The 23132-nt window shown below is 39.6% G+C and overlaps 1 protein-coding gene across 3 annotated transcripts in view; it reads right to left on the minus strand.

Moving 5' to 3' along the window:
* The window catches only part of PHEX (phosphate regulating endopeptidase X-linked), a 564226-nt gene that overhangs the window by 383785 nt on the left and 157309 nt on the right, over positions 1-23132 (minus strand). For all 3 annotated transcript variants that reach the window (XM_053706372.1, XM_053706371.1, XM_053706373.1), the window contains one exon: positions 8064-8132. In XM_053706372.1, coding sequence (XP_053562347.1) covers positions 8064-8132 — 69 coding nt within the window. The remainder of the gene's footprint in view (positions 1-8063; positions 8133-23132) is intronic.

Raw genomic sequence — 23132 nt, forward strand, 5'->3', positions numbered from 1 at the left:
ATCCATGTCCATTGGTGGTGGTGGAATTTCGAGTTTCTTGCAGCAATCCTCAATCTCTGCAGGCGAGGAACAGCTTGCTCTCCTATTTTTCCATATGACTATAAGTTGGAAGGGATGGCCCCATCTATAATTTATGTTTCTTTCTTGTAGATGTTTTGTGAGCGGGGAGAGTTCCTTTCTCCTGGCTATGGTCCTGGCTGATAAATCAGCGAAGAATTGCAGGGTGACTCCATCTTTTTGTATGGGACGCTTTTCTCTTGCCGCTGTCATGAGATGTTCTTTCATCTGGTAGTTGGTGATTTTCGCTATCACGTCTCTGGGGGGTGCCATTTCAGGGGGTTTTGGTCTCAAGGCCCGATGAGCCCTGTCTATTCCTACTACAGTGTTGTCCGTCGGGTCTTTAAGTTGTGAGAACAAGGATTGTAGGTACTCCTGGAGGATAGAGGCATCTACAGATTCTGGAATACCACGTATTCTGATATTTTGTCTTCTAGACCTGTTCTCTAGGTCCTCTAGTTTATCCTCCAACTGGTGAATTGTTTGATCTTGTTGTTCCAACTGTGCATTCACTGACGATATGCAGTTATCCTGATCTAGCACCTTTTCTTCCAGTGTGTTTACCCTATTGCCAATTTCTGTGATGTCTTTCTTTAGGTCCGAAATCTCGTCCTTAATGCATTGTTTTACTTGTGTAATGAGGGATGAGAAGTCCTTTTTTGAAGGGATGGAGGATAATACTGATTGTGGAACTGATACCATGGTGTCTTCTCCATCTGAACCAGATTCTGAGGAGCTGGATGAGTGTTGAGAACCTGGTGGGGTAGTGGGATTCTCTTTTGGTGGTGATATAACAGTAGTTTTGAAAAACGTGTCCATTGATGGAGTCCCTTTATTACCATTTTTACTTTGTTTACTTTTTTGCGGGTTTTTTCTAGGCGACATCTTGTTAATTATTGATACTAAGTTCCTCTGTAATAAAGGCTCTATTTGCCACGCCGTGTGGTGGTATACAATATGTTTCCCTTGTTTGGTAAAAGTCTCTGTATTAAGTTGTAACAGGTCAGCACAGGATGTCGCTACCCAGATAGAGATAAGAAAAGGTTATGAAGATGCACTTTTATTGACAAGGTTACATGTATGAAGCCTCAGCGATATAACTCCTGTGATTCAGATAGCTTAGTAGGAAATCAAGTCAATTTGGATCAAAGTGGGTAAATGCCAACCCAGGTTTCCATTTTATGTATCCTTGAGACAATGCTTTATTATTTTCAATTTAGTGAACATAAATGGGCTTCTGCCCAATCTCCATGATACTCAGCAGTTCATTACTGGCAATACTAAGCCTGAGGTGATGCCGCACAAAACTTCATTATCTAACACATTTGATCTGCATGCTTTCTTGTCACGATGCAAACAATGCTAGACACCGACCCCATTAATGTTCTTTTCTCAACTTTACGTCCTTAATTAGCGCTCTCCCCCTGAACCGGGTACTTTGTCTGTTTAAGCAGGGCTATTACCGCCTGTCACTGCCCCTTATATCTCTTGTTTCTTACTCAGCCATTGAAAACAGAGGCTGATTTAAAAGTGCGTGTGTAGCGCTAAGATGGCAGCTGCATTTAGGACTGAGATCTAGGGCCTCTCCTATAAATATCGGAGCTTGCTTGGGAATGTGTCAGTGGCTGTCTTACCCCACAATCTCCATCCGGCTTCAGTGTAGATGGGTATTTTTTTGCTAGCTATCTGGTTGTTCACAACTTGTTATTGTGATCCGTAACTGCGATGCACATTATGAGGCTTGCGCAGCGTGTCCCTCGATCCGCTCACAGATCAGCTGTGTAATCTTTCTCAGTCTTGTGCCCGGTTCATTAGGGATGTTATCCTATGTCCATTTATTTGGTCAAGCGTATTTTTAGGTGTACTTGTCAGGCTGAAGCACCGGAGCTCACCTAATGTGCGGCCATTTCATTCCAGTGCCGGCTCCGCCCCCCTCAAAGGGGTATATTTATTATAGTGTGAGTGGACATGATACAATGTAGAATATCATGTCCGCTGCAATGCCGCCCCTGCAGATTCGCGGACAATCAGCCGCTAACAGGGAGTGTCAATCAACCCGATCTTATTCGATCAGGTTGATTTCTGTCCACTGCCTCAGAGCAGGTGGACAAGTTATGGAGCAGCGGTTTTTAGAAACAAGGGGCATCAAGCTCCATATGGAGCTTGATAAATCGGCCCCATAGTCCTTCCAGAGAGGAAGACAACAAGGCTGGCTGAAGAACATTTGTACCATATTTGCATACCATACCAAGTCCTGCAAGGCCATTCCAGAGCAAGTAGATTCACTGAGGCCCTTTTCTTTTATCCTGGCTATTATCCTGGATAGTAAAAAAAGAGGAAAGATGAATGACTAGGGAATAACTATTGCAGATATTAGAGTTGCTTCTGTATCTCAAGATCTAAACACTTAAAGGACATGAAGTCTTTGTCTGGCCTTGCCCAATGAATCACAATCTGGTCAAATAACTCCTGATTCAAGGACCATTCACCGGGGTGAAGGAACTGACAACTGAGGAAGTCTTCTTCACAAATGTAGATTGCTGAAATCATGCAATGATGAAGTTCTGCTCAAGTCAGAATGTGGGCTACATCTTTCACTGCTACGGTGCTTTGAGTATTGCCTTGGTGATTAATAGAAGCCAGTGCTGTGACATTGTCGAATTGAAACCTTAGAAAAGACTCCTGTCTTATCAGGAGTTAACTCTGGAGAGCACTGATGATTGCACAGAGTTCCAAGATGTTTATCAGTAACCATTCCTTCAGAGGAGACCAAAGTCCCTGTGTTTTCTGGGAATACCAGACTGTGCCCCAACCGATCAGGCTGGCATCCATGGTAATTACTACCCCATTTGGATGCAGAAATAAGGTTTCCAGAATCAAGTTTTGGTGAATCTTGCACTAAGAATTACTTGTTTTGAAGTCTAAATAGATCTTCTAAAACAGGTTGTTGTAATCTCCATTCAAATGTTGCAATATTTGAATCTTTAAAGAACGTAAGTGGAATCTGGCATCTGAAGCCGCTACAAACTACTTCCAAACATTAAAGCAGTATAGAAAGAATTTAAGAGCACAGGGCTTCTGAAATTTGAGTCTGCAGGAATCTGTGAGAGATAGTCTCATTCTTACAGAGTCTATGAAAATCCTAAAAAGGCAACTCTGGATTGTGGTAGTAGAGTGCATTTTGAGAGGTTGATTTAACAACCATGGGAATGAAGGAACTTAAGAACTGTGTTTGTATGTTCATGAGCCATCTGAAAAGTAGCATCTTGTACCAGCATGTTGTCTAGATAAGGAGCTACTCCCATGCCCTGAGTTCTCACTATGGGAAAACAAATTCCAAGAACCTTTGAGAAGATTATTTATGCTGGTGGTTCTGTCTGTTTAAGGAAAAATAATTGTACTTTAAAATAAAAAAAGATAAAGCTTGAATCAATCAAGGGTTAAATAAATATAAATTTATGTAAATATTTAGTTTTTAAGGGTGTTTTCCAGGCTCTAAGGAAAAATTGCAGAGCACACTGTTTTAGTGGGAAAATATTATCTCTCTGATGTCTGCACAAAAGGTAGTTCAGAAACTTCTAAAAAAGGGCTTACCAGCTTAATCATCTGAGAGTGACAATGAGAATTATAACTCAGGTATGTGCTTATGTCGGCCATGGTAAATTTAAAGAGACTTTGGGGCCGAATTATCAAGCTCCGAATGGAGCTTGATGCCCTGTGTTTCTGGTGAGCCTTCTAAAGACCGCTGCTCCATAACCTGTCCGCCTGCTCTGAGGAGGGGGACAGACATCGCTGGAAATCAACCCGATCGAATATGATCGGGTTGATTACCACCCCCTTCTAGTGGCCGATTGGACACAGGACATGCTTGAAAATGAGAGAAATCTCAATGTATCCTTCCTGGTAAAATATTTTATAAATAAATAAATAAAATTGCACTAGCAGTTCACAAGAACTGCTGGTGCAATGATAAATGTTGACAGCGTATGCTGTCGGTATTTATCGATATGTGGCGGACATGATCCGCAATATAGGATCATGTCCACTCGCACCTTCTTAAATATGACACATTACATCAATAATACTGTAAATGTTTAAAGGTGCCTAAAGTGCCTAAAACTGTAAGTTGTGTTATCTGATTGTTTTATGTAACTTTGCCTCCAGGCTTTGTGAATCATGTTTACATATTTATGCTACTAGTCTGTGGGCTATGTGAGTGCTAATACCTATGTACCTGTCAGCACTCATTCTACTATGCTTTCCAAGTTGCAGGAGACCTGTTTCTAATAGAAGAGCCCATCCTGTGTAGCATGCACTGACACAGAGTACATAGACAAAGCCAACAGGAGGAGGCTGCAGGATGAATCCATGCAACAGGTCAGGATCATGACAAACTCCAAAAAGAAGATTTCCTCTCACTGCCATCTGTACTGCTGAACACCCCTCTAACCTTTTCTTGGCTCTCTGAAGGGGGATAATTGGTCTTACATTTGTCTGAGTACCCCTTTAAATAAACGTTCAGATCAGCAGTTTAAGTGTCACCCATTAAAAAGGAAAATAAACTATCTGAGAGAAATATTAAAGGAAAGAGTTGGGTTGTGCTTTGTGAAGAAAAGAAGTATGTAAAAAGTGTTAACTGGCAATTCTTTAAAGATGGTGAAGATGAGGGTATAGGTGTTTATTTCTCTGGTATAAGACAAAATTAGTCAGAAATAGATTGGTGTGGGGAGGGCTGAAATTGAGTCATTAGGGTAAGGCATTAACAATTGAGTCTAAAAGTTTTATTTTTGAAAATGACACTGTAGTGGTGATTGGTGGAAGACAGGTGGGATGAGAAAGTAGTGAATGGTTGTGAAGTATAGATTTTATAATGCCAAATTCCAGTTGAGAAGTACATATCAGTGATAAGTGCTAAGCCATATTATTTCATTATTAGCTTATACTATACTAATACCTTTATAAACATTTTAAATAAACCTTTTAAACATCAACAGTATCTTAGCTGCCATAACAGAGCATCAATGTCAAAGTGATAGGAGCCATGTGCATCTGGTTAGTTTAATATCTGTTTTTTGTCCATCTGGTTCACTTAATCATTTGTACTGTATGTACAGTAGTCTAAACCACTTAAAGAAGAGCTGAAAATTCTTAAAACAGCCTGCATTTCTGATAGCACATAAATACTGTAGTATTTAATGTCCCCCTTTACTGTAAAACCACTTCCATTTTACTTATTTTACAGTTCACAAGTTTTTATTGTATTTTATTTAATCATGAGGATACAGAAGCTCTTCAGACAATGAGTTTAGATCCAGACAAATGATTATAGATGGAATCAAATAATAACTTTATCTCTACAGTTTGCATGATGCATTATAGGAAGGCGTTAAGAAATAAAAATAACAGACCAGAAAAGGGCGACAGGATTTTTTTTTTTTTAGTAGAGACGGAATGACCTTGCTTTGTGTTTGTGACAGCATATTTCACTGAATCAATAATTGACATCAATAGAATCAGTGCTGTGGGGAGATTGTCTGTGTTTGTAGATTACAGACAACTCTGGCATTTCCCTCTACAGGATGTGTAAAGGCTTTATTTCAAAATAGATGAGAAGAGGTCCCATAATTACGAAGCAGAATAGATTACTACAATTGCTAAAGGCAAGGAGAAATGATCAGAGTGATGCAGCAAAATTTTCTTTAAAAAATGATGACAGTTTAACTTTCCGTTAAATTTAGCACAATAACCTAAAAAAGAAAATGATGCAGAATTAATACAATTAAGGCCAATAAAACATGGCTGACCTGGACCTAGTGATAAAATAATAGGGAAATATTATAAAAGATATACATTATGTAAAGGTTAGGTATTGTTTAAAAGGATTCCCCCATTTTATTTTAGAAAAGGCATTTTTAATAGTCTAACCACATCATTAATACAAATAATCTGGAATTAAATACTCACATAAATATGGTAAACATCCAACTCTTTGCTGCACAGATACATAGTTCCCTATTTGACTAGGGCGGCGTTCGGGCAGCGCTCCAAGCGAACTGGAACTCGCTTGGAGCGTTTTCCTCACACTTGCAAGTGAGATGCCTGGCGTTTTTTGAGCGCTCTGCTGACGTAAGTCCTAGCGCTTCCAGCATGCTGGAAAAGCTGGGACTTTTCAGAGCAAGCTCAGATGCTTGAAAACATGGCAGCCTCCACACACGTGTTGCTGTGGAGGCTGCCATGTTTATATATATATATATATATATAATATGATTTTTCGTGTGCTCTAGAGAATGTAGCCCATTTCTTTTCACTTCATACGCTACGTATGAAGTGAAAAGAAATGGGCTACATTCTCTAGAGCACACAAAAAATCATATATATATATATATATATATATATATATATATATATATATATATAAACATAATAGATCTGACGTTCAATCATTGTGCCTACTAACTGGCATAAAGTGGGTGTATTTTGTATTTATTCATAGTGAGGCTTAGGCATAGTGGGGTATCTAATCACCGTTTGTTTGCGTGAATTCAGGGGTGGCAGGGCTACTTGAGTTTCCCTACACACATGCTCAACCCTCTGCAGCCCATTGGCTATTTATTAGCCCTATTTAGTAATAAATAGCCAATGGGCTGCAGAGGGTTGAGCATGTAATACACAAGGGAGCTTAAACATTCGCATGCGCAAAGTCCATTGTTGTGCAGCAGATCCCTTTGCGCATGCAAACGTTTTCTCTAAGCTCCCTTGCTTGTGACACCACCTAGCTCCACATCAACGTTGGAAGCGAAGTACCTCCACTAGCTCCTGAGCGCTGCCCGAACGCAGCCATTAATAACCTTTATTATGTTATTAGAGTACATAAGCAAAATCAGATCTGGTGATGTATTTAAGCTATATAGAACCAATTTTTTTTTTTTCAAGGCAGGTAATAATTTTGTGTTATTTTCAGGGTTGTACTTTATTTGGGATTGTGATCACTGTAAAAAACACACAGACAATACCGTCAGTTCAGAAATTGTTATCTACTAAAACAAATACAAGATTGTGATTAACCTCTTAGTAGATTAAATGCAGACAGGTTTATCACCTATAGTGGAAAAGCTGATTCCATACATGATAAAGAATAGTATTAACGTTATGATGAATTTACATATTTGAGTTGTTTACTTAAAGAAACTGATAGTGTTTAATGTAATTTATTATTTTCTAAGTGGAAGCCAATAGACCTTAGCACAAAGACAATCAAATCCATCTGGTATAGTCAGAAGCAAATACATTTGAAAATTTTTAATATGGGAGATTACAGAACAAAATAACAAAAGATTAGATACATCTATATTAAAAGATACTGTAATAAATGTAAAAACGTGACTCAAGTATTAAATCAGTTTTACAATAATCATTATATTGTAATGTTTAACACAATCTAGAAGTAAGATTAGAGAATAGTTTCCTGTACACGTACTTGTATAAGCTGGAAGAATGGGTAGGGAAATGGCAGCTAACGTTGAACACAATTTAAATAAATATTATGCTTGCAGGAAGCAAATTAATATTGATTCTAATGGGGGGGGGGGATAAACAATAAATCAAAAAGAGTTTAGGACTACACAATTAATTTAAGCCAGGACACATTTAAAGTAAATAAAATATTTATTACAAAGGGCAGATAAACTAGGAGAGACATATATACTTTCGGTAAGTAATTCCAGTTTAACATATAAAATATAAAAACACATAACTGATAATGGAAATCATGACATAATTTTTAGCGTAAGTAATTTGCACGACAAAGACTCCACATTTTAAGTAAATAAATAAATACATTTGATTTTATATGGAGTAAGAGCGATGTTTTAAAATATGGTTAATCATGTTTCAAATGTGTTTTGCTCAGAAAGGGTTCTTCTGCATTGCTATTCTATTACATCTATCAATGACTTAATAAAAAATATCTCAATAAAAATAGCAAAATAAGTACTTTTAACACTTACCCCCTTAGTTGTAGTGCTGTTGTCAGTGTAATCCTCATGAGATAACAATGAAAGGGATGATTGATCTAGCTGTAAAAAAAAACAAAAAAACACCAGTGCTGCTATTTAAAAATGTGCGAGTCTACTATTGTTGAAAACTCACAGGTTATTCTAAAACAATATAATAGCTTAAATGGTAACATAATAAACACTGTGTAAAATATCTTTTTTTTTCCATAGTAGTTTAATGCAATGTTTTATTGCAATTTGATTATGAATAATTACTGTTACTTCATCCTTTCAAAAACTGAGGAAACAAATCTGAATCCATAATTAAAATGCGTTGCCCTTGCTTATATATTTTATAATTATTAAAAGATTAGGCTGAACACAAATAAGTCATTTATGAAATGTGGTATATTAATATTAATTCAGCAAAGTAAACTATTATTATGTGCAAATAGACATACAATCTATACACAAATATAGTAAATATGACTTAAGCCTAACACAAAACATCACCAATTTTTAGTTTTCAGCAATACTCATTATACAATACAACACTTGAGATAAATTAGGATCCACAAATTTTGGCTTTGGCATACAAAATATGCTACAATTGTCCAATTTCATCCAATATTTGTGTACTCATTAAGAGAGATAATACATTATAAGAGTTCTTATAGTTACCTTACAATAATCCAAAATCGTAGTTGTTTTTAAGTGTGTACTGTAAAATTGGTTTCTCCTTAATGTGATATACTAGCTGCACAGTTTAAAATGTATAAAAAATTGTTCCATTAGGTATATTTTTGTATATGAAATTACTGTTTCCGCTAACTGAAACCCCAACAGAATACAGGGATAGAATACAAGAGGAGTGCAAAATAGAGCTCCCCTTCACTCGGTCACTTCCCTAGAAGTAAGTTTTTAGGATGTGTCGTATAGCGTGTATAACAAGTTGAAAGTAAACAGTTTGCTCACAAGCACTAATCTAAAGCACGCAAAAAACGTAATTTTTGCTTACCAGATAAATTCATTCCTTCCTGGCAGGGAGAGTCCACAACTTCGTTCCTTACTGTTGGGAAATACATCGCCTGGGCACCAGGAGCAGGCAAAGACATCCCAGCCAAAGGCTTAAGTATCCCTCCCACTTCCCCTATCACCCCAGTCATTCTGCCGAGGGAACAAGGGAAATTGGGAGAAACATCAGGGTATAAAGGTGCCAGAAGAAATAATATAAAAGGTTGCCATCCAACACAATAAATTACAGGAGGGGTTGTGGACTGGAGAAGCGGAAGTGCCACTACAGTATTCTCCCGTGCGGATAATCCCAAAGCACACCAAGGTGAGGGGAGGAGTGGAGCCAGCAATGACAAATTACCGGAGGACAGCCACAAGAATACTAAGAAAAAAGAATATGCCGACTACTCGCAACAGTCAAAAACAAAGTCTTTATTATCCAATTAAAACATGGAGACGGTAGCAAAAACACACATATAGAGGGGCTCAGCTGTTCTTATGCATTTCACGCCCATAGGCGCTTACTCATAGAACCTGAGCACAGGTATAACAGATGCTACATTTAAAGGCCCAGTATCAAATCAGATGCATAGTTAAAATGACGAATGTCTGAGATCAATGCATGTATAGAGTAAAAACTCGTGGGTAAGGGGCCATGTAAAGGTAGCAACATCTAAAATCAATAATGACATTTACTTGTAGAGATGGTAAAACAAAGGCTAAATCTTAACAAATTTCTTAACACATTTGTTGAAGAAAATGCACACAGATACATCAATGAGCCATATAGCACTAGGTGTGAGAAGATAAACAAATTTACAGAGTAGCCTGACATAAGAACTTCATTATAGATTAGGGGTTGTGGACTCTCCCTGCCAGGAAGGAAAGGAATTTATATGGTAAGCATAAAGTATGTTTTCCTTCCATAAGGTACGACTTAATTCCTTACTGTTGGGAAAAATATAGCCAAGCTCCAGAGGACACTAAAGGAATAACAGGAAGGAACAAAAGAAAGGTGGACCCTAGTCTTAGTGCACCACAGCCTGCAAACATTTTCTTCTGAAGCAAACACATCAAACTTGTAAAATTTAGAAAAAGTGTGTAAGGAGGACCAGGCAGCCACCGTACAAATCTGATCCATAGAGGCTTCATACTTAAAAGCCCAGGAGAAAGCCAATGCTCTAGGGGAATGAGCCGTTATCCTCTCAGGAGGCTGTTGTCCCACTGTCTCATAAGCTAAGCAGATGATACTTCTCATCCAGAAAGATAGGGAAGTCATAGTAGCCTTCTACCCCTTACGCTTCCCTGTATAGATGACAAACAAAGTGGAAGATTGTCTGAAATCCTTAGTAGCCTGAAGATAAAACTTCAAGGCTTGAACCACATCTAGATTATGAAGCAAACGTTCCTTTGCTGAAGAAGGATTAAGACACACAGAAGGAACAACAATATATTGATTAATGTTACGATCAAACACCACCTTAGTGAGGAACCCTTATTTAATGCATAAAACCACCTTATCAGCATGGAGAATAAGGTAAGGGGGGTCACATTGCAAAGCAGAAATCTCAGAAACTCTGCACGCAGAGCCAATATCCAACAAAAAAAAAAGAACCTTATCCTGCAGTAGGAAGGCACCTTTCCCTCTGATAACCATAGAATTAATGGAGTCCAGCCCTGGACCAAAAAAAATCTTCCTCTTGAAGGTAAGAGAAGAGTTCACATCTGACAAACAGCACACACCTGATGCAAGTGGTAGAGGGCCACTGCAAACACCTCTCTGTAAATCAACAGCAAATTTATTCCACAGCACCACTGAAGAGGAGAAAATATTTAGTCTTTAAAGCATTTATTGATCTTTTTGCTTATACAAAGCATAGGCACACAGCAGCAAATGCAACGTATTGGGCTATTAACCCTTACTCATGCTAATCAAGATGTTCTCCTCATCACTGGTGCTGTGGAACAAAGTTGCTGTTGAAGGTAAGAGAAAGGAGTCTAGATTTAGAAGTCATATCCACAGACCAAGACTTCAACCAGAGAGCCTGGTGGGCTAGGATCGCAAAGCTAGAAGCCTTTGCATTTAGGCAAATAATCTGCATATTCGCATCACAGATGAAGGATTTAGCAATTCTCAGAGCTTTAATTCTCTCCTGAATATCCTTGAGGGGAGTTTTCACCTCAGTGAGCTCAGACAGAGTGTCGCAGTAGTAGCTGCTCTAGCTACAGCTGCCACGGTTGAAATAAAAACCCTGTATGTTATAACATCTTCCTCAGAAAGGTTTCCATTTTCTTATCCATAGGCTCTCTAAAAGAAGAACTATCCTCCAGGGAAATAGTAGTACGCTTAGCAAGCGTAGAAATAGCACCATCCACCTTAGGGATGGAGCCCCACAATTCCAATTGAGAGTCAGGGACAGGGATTTTTTTTTTAAAGGTAGATGAGGGGGGAAAAGTTCCAATTCTTTCCCATTCGTTACTAATAATGTTCACCATTTTAATGGGAACAGGAAAAGTCAGAGGGACCTTCCTGTCTTCATAAACCCTGTCTAATTTAGGGATCTTAGGTTCCTCTGGCAGTTTAACCTCTGGAACCTCTAGCGTAGACAAAACCCCCTTTTAAATCTGAAGGAGGGTTCCTCCACTGAAGGAGGTTTAGAAACTGAAGCTACAGAGGTTAACTCATCTTCGGATAGATGGAACATAGTAGCTAAATCCGACAAATATTTAGATGACTCTAGGTCAGGAGAACTATGTTTAACCTTTCTCTTATGCTTGCTAGAGGGAGTTAAGGCACTCAGGACCACAGACACCGCCAATTGTTACTGCATGGTAAAGTCCGCAGGAAAAAGCCCCCTCCAGATGGAGGATTAGTTGAGCTGAGGAGAACTGCATGTGGAGCGGGTAGCGTAGAAAGGGTAGTAATCTCTCAGGACATAGATTCCTGAGAGGTAGACGGTTTAGAGGGGCTAATAGCACTATAAATATTAGCAGGCGTGTCTCCCTTTTTAGACTTTATAACAGTGCTTAGGCAAATTGAACAGAATTGAGCAGGCAGACAAACCATAGCCTCCTCAAAATATAAACAGGAATTATTAATCAGTACAGAAGGAGCGGAGCCTTCTAAAGTAGTATCAGAGTCCTCCATAGTAACATAGTAGATAAGGTTTAAAAAAAGAACGAAGTCCATCGAGTTCAAATTATACAAATCTAAAATACTTACAAAAAGCTCCAGTTAAGCTTAAATAACCCCACTAAATGGTGATCCATTTAATACTAGCCATCATATCCATGAATTTTGTTTATATACAGAAATGTATCCAGACTATTTTAAAATGTATCTAGCGTATTGGCATTCACTACCTCCTTTGATAATGAGTTCCACAATTTTAATGCTCTTATAGTGAAAAAATGTTTCCGTTGCAGGAGATAAAATCTCCTTTCCTCCAACCTTACATTGTGACCTCTTGTCAGAAACAATTTTCTTGGAATAAACAGAGCTTCTGCCATCTCTGTATATGGGCCTTGAATATATTTATATAAAGTATTCATGTCACCTCTGACATGATTCTAAAGAAAACAGACCCAGTTTGGCTAGCCTCTCCTCATAGGTTAAATTCGCCAATACCATTTACTTGCCCATACTTCTAATTTTTGCAGATCCATTTGTAATGAAAGTTCATCCTGCTCTGACCTAATGACCTTACTTAACTTAGTATCATCTGCAAAAATAGAGATGTCGTTATTTAATCCTTGCTCCAAGTCATTTATAAAAATATTAAAAAGAACAGGGCCCAGTACTGATCCCTGGGGGACTTCACTGATTACCTTTGTCCAATCTGAGTATGATCCATTTACTACTACTCGTTGCTCCCTATCTTTTATCCAGTTATTTATCCATGAGCTAACATTTTCAGCTATTCCCAGTCCCTTAATTTTGTGCATTAATCTCTCATGTGGCACTGTATCAAATGCCTTTGAAAAATCTAAGTATATCACATCACCTGATTCACCTTTATCTATATTTTTACTTACATCCTCATAGAATCTAATTAGATTAGTTTGACATGATCTATTTCTCCTAAAACCATGCTGATTAAAACTCATAATCTTGTTTACACGAATATGCTCATCAATATAATCCCTTATAATCCCTTCAAATATCTTCCCCACTATTGATGTCAGACTAACTGGTCTATAGCTTCCTGGATCATCCCTGCTTCCCTTTTTGAAGAGTAGCACCACATCAGCTTTACCCCAATCCCGTGGTACCATGCCTGAGGATAATGAGTCTTGAAAAATTAAGAGAAGTGGATTGTCTATAACAGTGCTAAATTCCCTTAACACCCTTGGGTATATGTCATCTGGGCCTGGAGTTTTATTTACCAATGGTTCCTCTCTTGTGTATACTGAAGAAAAAAACAGGTTTAGTACCTCAGCCTTCTCCCTGTCATTATTTATCATGCTTCCCCTTCACAAATTTTAATGTACCTATATTGTCCTTCTCAGAATTTTTACTATTTATGTACTTAAAGAACCTTTAAGGGTTAGACTTTGCAATTTATTTTTCATTTTCTATTTTGGCTAATTTGATTGCTTTTTTGCATGCTTTGTTACATTCATTGTAAATATAGAATGTTGAGTCTGTACTATTTTCTTTGAATAATTTAAATGCCCTACATTTTTTTCTAATTTCTCTTAAATTCTTAACACATTTTTATTTAGCCACATTGGCTTTTTTATTTTTATTGTTATAACCATATGGTACTTGTTGATATGTATATTTAACAAAGTTTTAAATATTATCTATTTATCCTCTGTATTTTTTTTTCAAAAAGCTTTATTTAAAACAAAGAGAAATGACATTGACATTGGAGTAATAATATCACATAAGAATCAGCATACAGTACAACCAATTGAATCGGTATACAGGTAGTAAGTCTGTCAAAGGATCAATATACATAAGCTTGCATATAGGCTTCAAAGGTCTAGAGTCCTTAATAACAGATTATAATAGTTTGCAACTCTGCTGAATCCTATCATTTGTGACATAAAAAGGAAATAATATAATACATTCCAGAAGCTCCAATGTACATTTCAAAACCATAGTAATACTAATCAACTCAGCTCAGATGTTTTTGTGTGCACCTGTAAGGCTTAATTCTGACATGCACCAAGGCTTTCAGTGCATGTCAGCGAGATTTAGAATAAAAAAGTAGGTAAGCAAAAGAGAAGGAGGAAGAGAGAGAGAGAGAAAAAAAAAGGAGGGGGAAGGGGGGGTACCAACCGCATTCGGGGGTTCACACCCTTAAAAATATAGTTTTATCTGATCAGGGGTTTCCAGAGTTCCTTCATGTATTCATGTATTTCAATTTTGTCATCCCTCATGTATCGGTATCTCTCCAGGGTCAGATATCTGTCAACTCGGTTTTCCCAGTCTAAGTACTGGGGGGTCTGGGCCGACTTCCAGTACTTGGGGATGAGAGCTTTAGCACTATTGAGCATAATATACAAGAGGTGCTTTTTAGGTTTCTCTATTAGTTTGGGCAGACCATAAAATAGCAAAAAGTTCGGATTTCTATTTATTGTGACATTTAGCTTGGAATCTATCATATCTAGTACTGATCTCCAAAAGGGTTGGATTAGATCACATGTCCATCAGATGTGGAGTAGAGTGCCAGGCTCGCCACACCCTCTCCAGCACTTGCCATCTGATTTCCTATAGAATTTTCTAATTCTATTGGGTGTGAGGTACCAACGGGACAGGTATTTATAGTTGGATTCGAGGATGCCGGCAGAGGCAGATGCTTTATTATGGTTATAAAATATTTTTTCCCAAATTGTCTCCGTCAGCTCCCCGCCCATCTCATCGTTCCACTTTCTAACAAACGAAGGCATACAGTTTTCTCTGCGAGAGGATAACAGGGTGTACATAGATGAGATTAAATGCCTTGGAGAAGATGGTAGTAAGCAAAGCGTCTCCAGCCGTGTAAGTTGTCTCGATATATTGTCTGTGCTTTTATGGGTGCTTAGGTAGTGTTGGATTTGTCTATGGAAGTACCATGAGATATGTAGACCTGATTGCTATAACTCCTCCAAGGTCTTCAGCTTCCCATTTAAGAGTAGTCTATGGAACATGGTTTGGTCTAGTTGTGCCCTATTTATGTTTGCGTGATGCGTGTTTGAAAATGTAATATCAGGGTTGTGTATGAATGGGGTTAGTGGCGATGGAGTAGTAGAGATGTATGGGTGTTCGATGAGTGTTTTGTCCCATTGTAAGAAAAATTCCCCAAAGAATGGGTAGTGGGTGATTATGCCCGGCCTGTTTTTGCTAGAGATCAAGCCTAATGTTCCCGCATTTCGTACTCTCAAGATCGTGCGTCCTATTTGGACCCACGTATTTTCTTTCAAATTAGTGCACCATTCCACTTGTGTTTGAAGATTTATTGCCTTTTTATATAAGAGGAGGTTTGGGATACCCAGGCCTCCATTTTCCTTAGCTAAGTATAGGGTGTGTCTAGAAATGCGGGGTCCCCTGCCTCCCCAAATATATTCTTCTAGTTGTCCCTGTAGTTTTCATAAGAAATGGGATGGGAATGGGGTCGGTATAGTCTCTAAGTGGTATAAAATTTGGGGAAGGATATTCATTTTGACTACACCTATCCTACCTAGCCATGAGATCCTCTTATTTTTCCATGCTGATAAGTCGTCCATAATTGACTTTGATAATTGAGGGTAGTTAGCTCCAAAGAGGCTGCATGGCTCTGGGGTCAGATTAATCCCCAGGTATTTAAGCATTTGGGTTTTAATCTTAAACTTACATATGTTCGGGATTTGGCACAACTCTGCTTGGGATAAGTTTATGTTTAGGATTTCGGATTTCGTATGATTCAGATGGAAGTTAGATACTTTGCCATAATCATCGAACTCCTTCAAGATTTCCGGGAGGGAGGATAAGGGGTTAGTAACGGATAGCAGGACATCATCCGCGTATAGCGAGGCTTTATGGTCCTGGTCACCTATTTGTATCCCAGAAATGTTCTGGTTAGTACGTATTTTTTTGCGCCAGGATTTCGATCGAGAGGGCAAATAATAGGGGTGATAGTGGCCAACCCTGTCTTGTTCCATTTGAGATATCAAAAGGGTCAGATAGTATATTATTAATTTTTACTTGGGCGGTGGGTTTCGAATAGAGGGCAAAAACATTTTGTATAAAGGAGTGGCTAAAATTCATTTTTGACAGGACAGCTCTGAGAAAATTCCAACTGACCCTGTCAAACGCTTTCTCGGCGTCAGTCGAAATGAGTATAGAGGGAATATTGTTGTGGCGGGTGTAATTTACTAGGAGGTTGGCTTTTATTGTGTTGTCCCTGGCCTCGTGGCCAGGGACAAACCCAACTTGAACAGGGGAGACCAAATGGGGTAAATAGGCATTTAATCTTGTTGCGAGAATCTTTGCGTAGATCTTTAGATCCATGTTGAGTAGGGATATTGGCCTGAAGTTTTCTGGGCAGTTGGGTGACTTCCCAGGTTTCTGGATAGTGGTAACATGAGCTAGTAACATGGTTGGGGGGGGAAGTTTTGAGTGTGTCCAATGTCATTGAATAAGGTTGCTAGGTGTGGTGATAGAATGTCTTTGAAAAGTTTGTAGTACTTGGCACTAAAGCCGCCATGACCAGGACTTTTACCAGGGCTTAAGTCTTCAATAGTTTTGGATACCTCTTGCACCGTGATGGGAGTATCTAATGCTTCTCTATCTTTGTCTAATAGTGTCGGAAGTGTAGGAGAATTTAAATATTCCTCGATATGAGGTTGAAGGGGGTCTCTCTCTGTCGCCTGAGTTGGCGTCCCCTCGTCTTTTAGATTATATAACTTCTGATAATAGGATCTAAGTGCTGCAGCGATTGATGGGCTATCTGTGCAGGTTTGGTTATGTTGGTTGAAAATTGAGTGTATATGGGATTTAGATTGTCTTCTTTTTAGTGCACACGCCAAGAGCCTACCAGGTTTGTCACCAAATTCAAAGTATGTTTGTTGCAGTTGTAATGCTTTTTTTTGGTGGTCAATGGAATGGATGTCTTGAATCTCCTTTCTAGCTTGTTGGAGGGCATTATTAGTTGCTCTATCTGTGGGCATCTTTTTATGTTTAATCTCTAAATCTCGGATTTTAAGGAGAAGGGTGGTGTACCTGATTTTAAGCTGTTTGGAGTGTAGAGCTTTTTGCTTAATCAGCTCACCCCTCAGTACACTTTTATGTGCTTCCCACACTGTTGGGCCTGGCACCTCCCCCGTGTTATTCAGTTGAAAGTATTCTAATAGCCTTGTCTCTATCTGCAATTTAATCGGTTGATTGTTCAGTAGAAAGTCATCAAATCTCCATATGTATGGTCTGTCTGGTATAGAAGGCCAGTTTAATTTGCATAGGACAGGCGAGTGGTCAGACCACGTCATGGGGAGGATTTGGGAGTTTGTGACCCCCGCAAGTGTAGATTGGTCCGTGAAGAAATAGTCAAGTCTTGTATACACGTTGTGTGGGTGGGAGTAAAAGGTGAAGTCACGTCTGGTAGGCTATAGAGTGCGCCACGTATCATGAACCGCGAGTTATTCCAGTCTGGAGTTGCACTGCCTAATAACTTTTTTGGAAATAGAGGCTGTCATTCTGGACGTGTCTAAAACTGGGTCTAGAGGAAGATTGAAATCACCTCCAAGTATCAATGCCCCTTTACGTAAGTCTAAAATTTTGTTAGTAAGCCTAGGCAGGAATTTGTTTTAAGAAAAAAGAGTATCCAATGCTAATCCAAGGAAAGGGAAAAAGAGTCACTCCAGTTCCAAATATAAAAGTGTAAAAAAAGCCTTTATTCAGAGTATTCCATAGGATAAAACATGTCAAAAAACAATCTCAGCAGAGAGAACATTTAGAAAAAGTCTGACCGGTTTCGGCACAAAGTGGCCGTAGTCATAGATAGTTTAGTCAGTCTATGACTACGGCCACTTTGTGCCGAAACCGGTCAGACTTTTTCTAAATGTTCTCTCTGCTGAGATTGTTTTTTGACATGTTTTATCCAATGGAATACTCTGAATAAAGGCTTTTTTTACACTTTTATATTTGGAACTGGAGTGACTCTTTTTCCCTTTCCTTGGATTAGCATTGGATACTCTTTTTTATTATATTTTATTGTGGAGTACTGGGACTCCACTTCCGCTGGCTTCTCCGGGCCGATACGGGCTCCAGCTGACCCTGCTGACTTTGATGGATTGGAGGAGGAGTGTGCTATTGTGAGAGGCTGAGCAGTGTTCTTCCGGTATCAAGCTGCATGTGATGCACCCGACATTGAGGAATACAACTTGAGATCACCAAACAACGGATCCCCGGTACTGTGAGTACGCATTTGCATAATTGGCACTGTTATTTCTGAAAAATGACTGTTTGATTGATCCGTCTTTTTGGAGATTAGGACTTTGCAGATTTTGAGTCTACACAGTAGCTGCCAGGATGGAATGATACATTAATCTTCCTGCTGTAAATTGCAGAAGCGGGCAGTTTGGGAAAATATCTGTAACTGTGTTCCTTATTTATCTCCTTGCTGTCAATTGCAGAAGCGGGCAGTGTGTGTGAAAATATCTGTAACGGTGCTCCTTATTCTGGGGCTTGAAGTAATTGCCTGGACTTACATGACAATCACTGCTTTAACAGCTATGTGAAAATGTTCCTTTGCCTGTATGCTTATGGTCAGTGCTACATAACAGAAGGTACACGTTGCCTTGTTTCATTTGGGGATTGTATCAATATCTACACATACTCTTTGGATCCTTTAACACTGCACGTCGCAAAGGTGACAGCCTCCCTTAGCACACTACACAAACCTGAACTTTGTTTTGGTGAGCAAAGTTTGTTGCTCATGAATTTGTTTTGTCCGTAATTAGGAAAGTAAGCATTCACTAAGGTGACCAATCTGTTAAATAACAGGCCAACAATAATCAGGAACCGTCCATCTGGGTCTCATTCTATGTGAATGAGTGAAAAAGGGGCAGAGTGTTTAATCATAATTCCTACCATGTTTCTTTTTGTTGGACCCGAGGCGAAGTATGAGTTTGGGAATTTTGGATTTGTCCAAGTCGGTTCTCTACCCTTACAGAAGTGTGTCTCCTGCATGAAAATGACGTCACAATGTGTTCTAATAGCGTCTCTGATCAGATGTGATCGTTTTTCAGGTATGTTCAGTCCTTTAGTGTTTATGGTCAGCAATGAAAGGGTGTGTGCCCCGTGCGGCTGCATGATAGGAGGGGAGAAGAAAAAAAAAAAGGGGGGGGAAGAAGAGGGGGTAGATGTGTTGAAAGGAGAGGAGTAGTGTAAGGGCTTGGGGTGACGGGAAATAGGGGAGGTAGAGAGTAAAAGTAACAAGGAAGGGATCAAGGAGATTGAGAGTGGGTTATACACAGGGCCCTAACGAAAGGGGGTGTCTGGAAAAGCCAAAATATAAGATGTGCACTTTAGAGTGCTGACAACCTTGGTTCTCCTTACAAAGGGAGTGGGAAAGAAAATTAAAGAGTATCAGAGAAAATGGGATGAGTATCCCTGTGCTTGATAGAGTTAGAGTAAGAAAATAGGAGGTAATGAGAAGGGATATAGCGTATCCAGTAGAAAAAAGAATAGTGCCTGGATAGTACAGGAGGTTAAACTAGGAGGACAATACATGTTGTAGTGTCCCATCAACATATTACAACAGGCAAAACTGATAACCCCCCTGTTCCCAACTTAAAACATATATACATTCCGCATTGATACATTCTATTACAGCATAAGACAAATGACATTGAGATGAGGGGGGAAAAAATAAATGAAAACAGCAAAGTGCAGGGGCCCAGTATAGGGTGGATCCTGGGTAATCTGGTTATCCTCCCGTTTTGGTAACTGTATGTAACTAGTCCCGAAGGGGTCTTTATGGAGGAAGCTGAAGATAATATGCTACAACATCTATGTTTAATAAAGGTACCAGGGCTTGGGATCAGGAGGTCTCCTATTTCAGCTGTTGAACACCTAGGTGTTACATGAGAGCTCTAGTTCCATATGGGAGTACGGTTAAGTAGAGAGGTGATAGCTAACAGCTTCAATAATTTGGGCCGCAAGTTTAGAAAAACCTAGAGGTGGGTAAACAAGTGAACCGGTTAGAAAAATAATGCAGCTCACCCAGGATGAGACCCAACCGGACATTATATAGATCTCATTAGGCATAGTCAACGGGTAGCAAGGGGCTAACCCACAGAGCTAGCATTTCCGTTTTGGCATCTAATATGTTACTAGCATTCTGCTGGGGATGAAAAGATTGGTGCCTAAGTAGTTTAGGGGGCCAGGCAGGAGGGGTAGGTCATATTGCAATATCCTAACAACATATGAAAACAGAGAAGACTGAGGACACCACCTGCTCCCCCTTTAAAAAAATAAATGGTTAGCGTAAATACATTCCATAATGATACAATACAGTAGACATTGAAATAAAGAGAGAAAGGACAGAAATAAAAACCAGAGGGCCTGAAGACCCGTTATAGTATGGTACCCAGGTATCTTAGCTGGTCTCCCATCTCAATGTCTATTTGATGCTAGTCCAGGAGGAGCCTCTAACGAGGAGGTTTTAGGTTAGTAAGCAACACCTCCCATACTGAAGTAGAGATTCCTGAGTCTAGGGCCAAAGGGCCTCAAACTACAGCTGTGGGCTACCATGGCGTAATTAGAGATATTATATTTAAATGAAACTACTGTTAAACAAAGGAGTAGTTGCTAATGACTCTAATGAGTTGGTCCATAGGAACAGTATAACATGAGAGGGAATAAACAAAAGGACCAGCTAGAGAAATATTGCAACATAACAAGAGCAATACTTATATGAATTCTATATAATCCATATTGGAAATGTGCAACTGGTATCAAGGGACTGTCCTATACAGCTTGTGTTATTTGTCCCTACTAGCGTCTGGTGATTTGCGAGCACTCTGATGCGGTTCTTCTTCATCAGGCGTGGGAATGTCCACGTCCAGTATTTTGCAAAAATCTGGAAGATCCTCTTGGGTCCTGTACATGGCCTGCTTCCCATTGCGTGTGGCTATGAGGCACACAGGAAATCCCCATTTATATTGAATTTTGTGGCGCTGTAGGACACTGGTAATGAACCAGAGGTCCCTTCTTTTTTGCAGGGTGATGTGGCTCAAGTCCAAGAAGACCTGAATAGGTATGCCGGCATGTGTAAGATCCTTGATGGTGCGAGCTTTTTGAGCAATGGTGTCCTTATCTTTATAGCTTAAAAACTTGATGATAATGTCCCTCGGGGGAGCTTTGGGGGAGGGTTTTGGGCGAAGGGCCCGGTGTGCTCTTTCTAGAGGGATATCAGGGGAGCATGGCATTCCTTTGATGGTGCGAAATAAGTCTTGTAAATAGCCCTCTATAGCTATATTATTCACTGACTCCGGTACCCCCCTGATACGCAAATTGTTCCTTCTCCCCCTATTATCAAGATCTTCAACTCTGGACAATAGAAATTGAATGTCTCCCTCTTGCTCAAAGGCCCTTTGTGTGTTAGAGTTAGCTTGGGCTTGCAGAGTGTTCTGTTTGTTTTCCAAGGTGTTGACCTGCTGGCTGATTTGTTGGAAGTCTTTCTTTAAATCACCAAACAAAGACCTCATCTCTGTTAGGACGACGTTAATGTCAGCTTTTGAAGAAATTACATTTAAGTCACCCCTAGTTAGAGGTTCTTGGGGTTGCACATCAGATATTAAACTTGATGTAGTTAATGGTGAAGGGGCCTGCGTGTGTTTAGTCAGAGCAGGTGTAAGACATTTTTAGGAAACTGGTTAAGCTGGCGCTTTTAGGGCCTTTTTCACTTTTGTTATGTTTTCTTTTGGACATGGTAAGTTAACGTGCTTTAGCAGAGACAAAATGTCCAGGGAGAACACTCTGAAGTTGGGTACAAGGTGTGTCAATATCTGCTTATGAGCTGCGTGCTGCACTTTGTATCCTCTGTATTTTTATTAGAGAATACAAGGAGTGCAGAATTATTAGGCAAATGAGTATTTTGACCACATCATCCTCTTTATGCATGTTGTCTTACTCCAAGCTGTATAGGCTCGAAAGCCTACTACTAATTAAGCATATTAGGTGATGTGCATCTCTGTAATGAGAAGGGGTGTGGTCTAATGACATCAACACCCTATATCAGGTGTGCATAATTATTAGGCAACTTCCTTTCCTTTGGCAAAATGGGTCAAAAGAAGGACTTGACTGGCTCAGAAAAGTCAAAAATAGTGAGATATCTTGCAGAGGGATGCAGCACTCTTAAAATGGCAAAGCTTCTGAAGCGTGATCATCGAACAATCAAGCGTTTCATTCAAAATAGTCAACAGGGTCGCAAGAAGCGTGTGGAAAAATCAAGGCGCAAAATAACTGCCCATGAACTGAGAAAAGTCAAGCGTGCAGCTGCCAAGATGCCACTTGCCACCAGTTTGGCCATATTTCAGAGCTGCAACATCACTGGAGTGCCCAAAAGCACAAGGTGTGCAATACTCAGAGACATAGCCAAGGTAAGAAAGGCTGAAAGACAACCACCACTGAACAAGACACACAAGCTGAAACGTCAAGAATGGGCCAAGAAATATCTCAAGACTGATTTTTCTAAGGTTTTATGGACTGATGAAATGAGAGTGAGTCTTGATGGGCCAGATGGATGGGCCCGTGGCTGGATTGGTAAAGGGCAGAGAGCTCCAGTCCGACTCAGACGCCAGCAAGGTGGAGTACTGGTTTGGGCTGGTATCATCAAAGATGAGCTTGTGGGGCCTTTTCGGGTTGAGGATGGAGTCAAGCTCAACTCCCAGTCCTACTGTCAGTTTCTGGAAGACACCTTCTTCAAGCAGTGGTACAGGAAGAAGTCTGCATCCTTCAAGAAAAACATGATTTTCATGCAGGACAATGCTCCATCATACGCGTCCAAGTACTCCACAGCGTGGCTGGCAAGAAAGGGTATAAAAGAAGAAAATCTAATGACATGGCCTCCTTGTTCACCTGATCTGAACCCCATTAAG

This window comes from Bombina bombina, chromosome 3 (genome assembly GCF_027579735.1).
Source record: "Bombina bombina isolate aBomBom1 chromosome 3, aBomBom1.pri, whole genome shotgun sequence".
Classification (NCBI taxonomy): domain Eukaryota; kingdom Metazoa; phylum Chordata; class Amphibia; order Anura; family Bombinatoridae; genus Bombina; species Bombina bombina.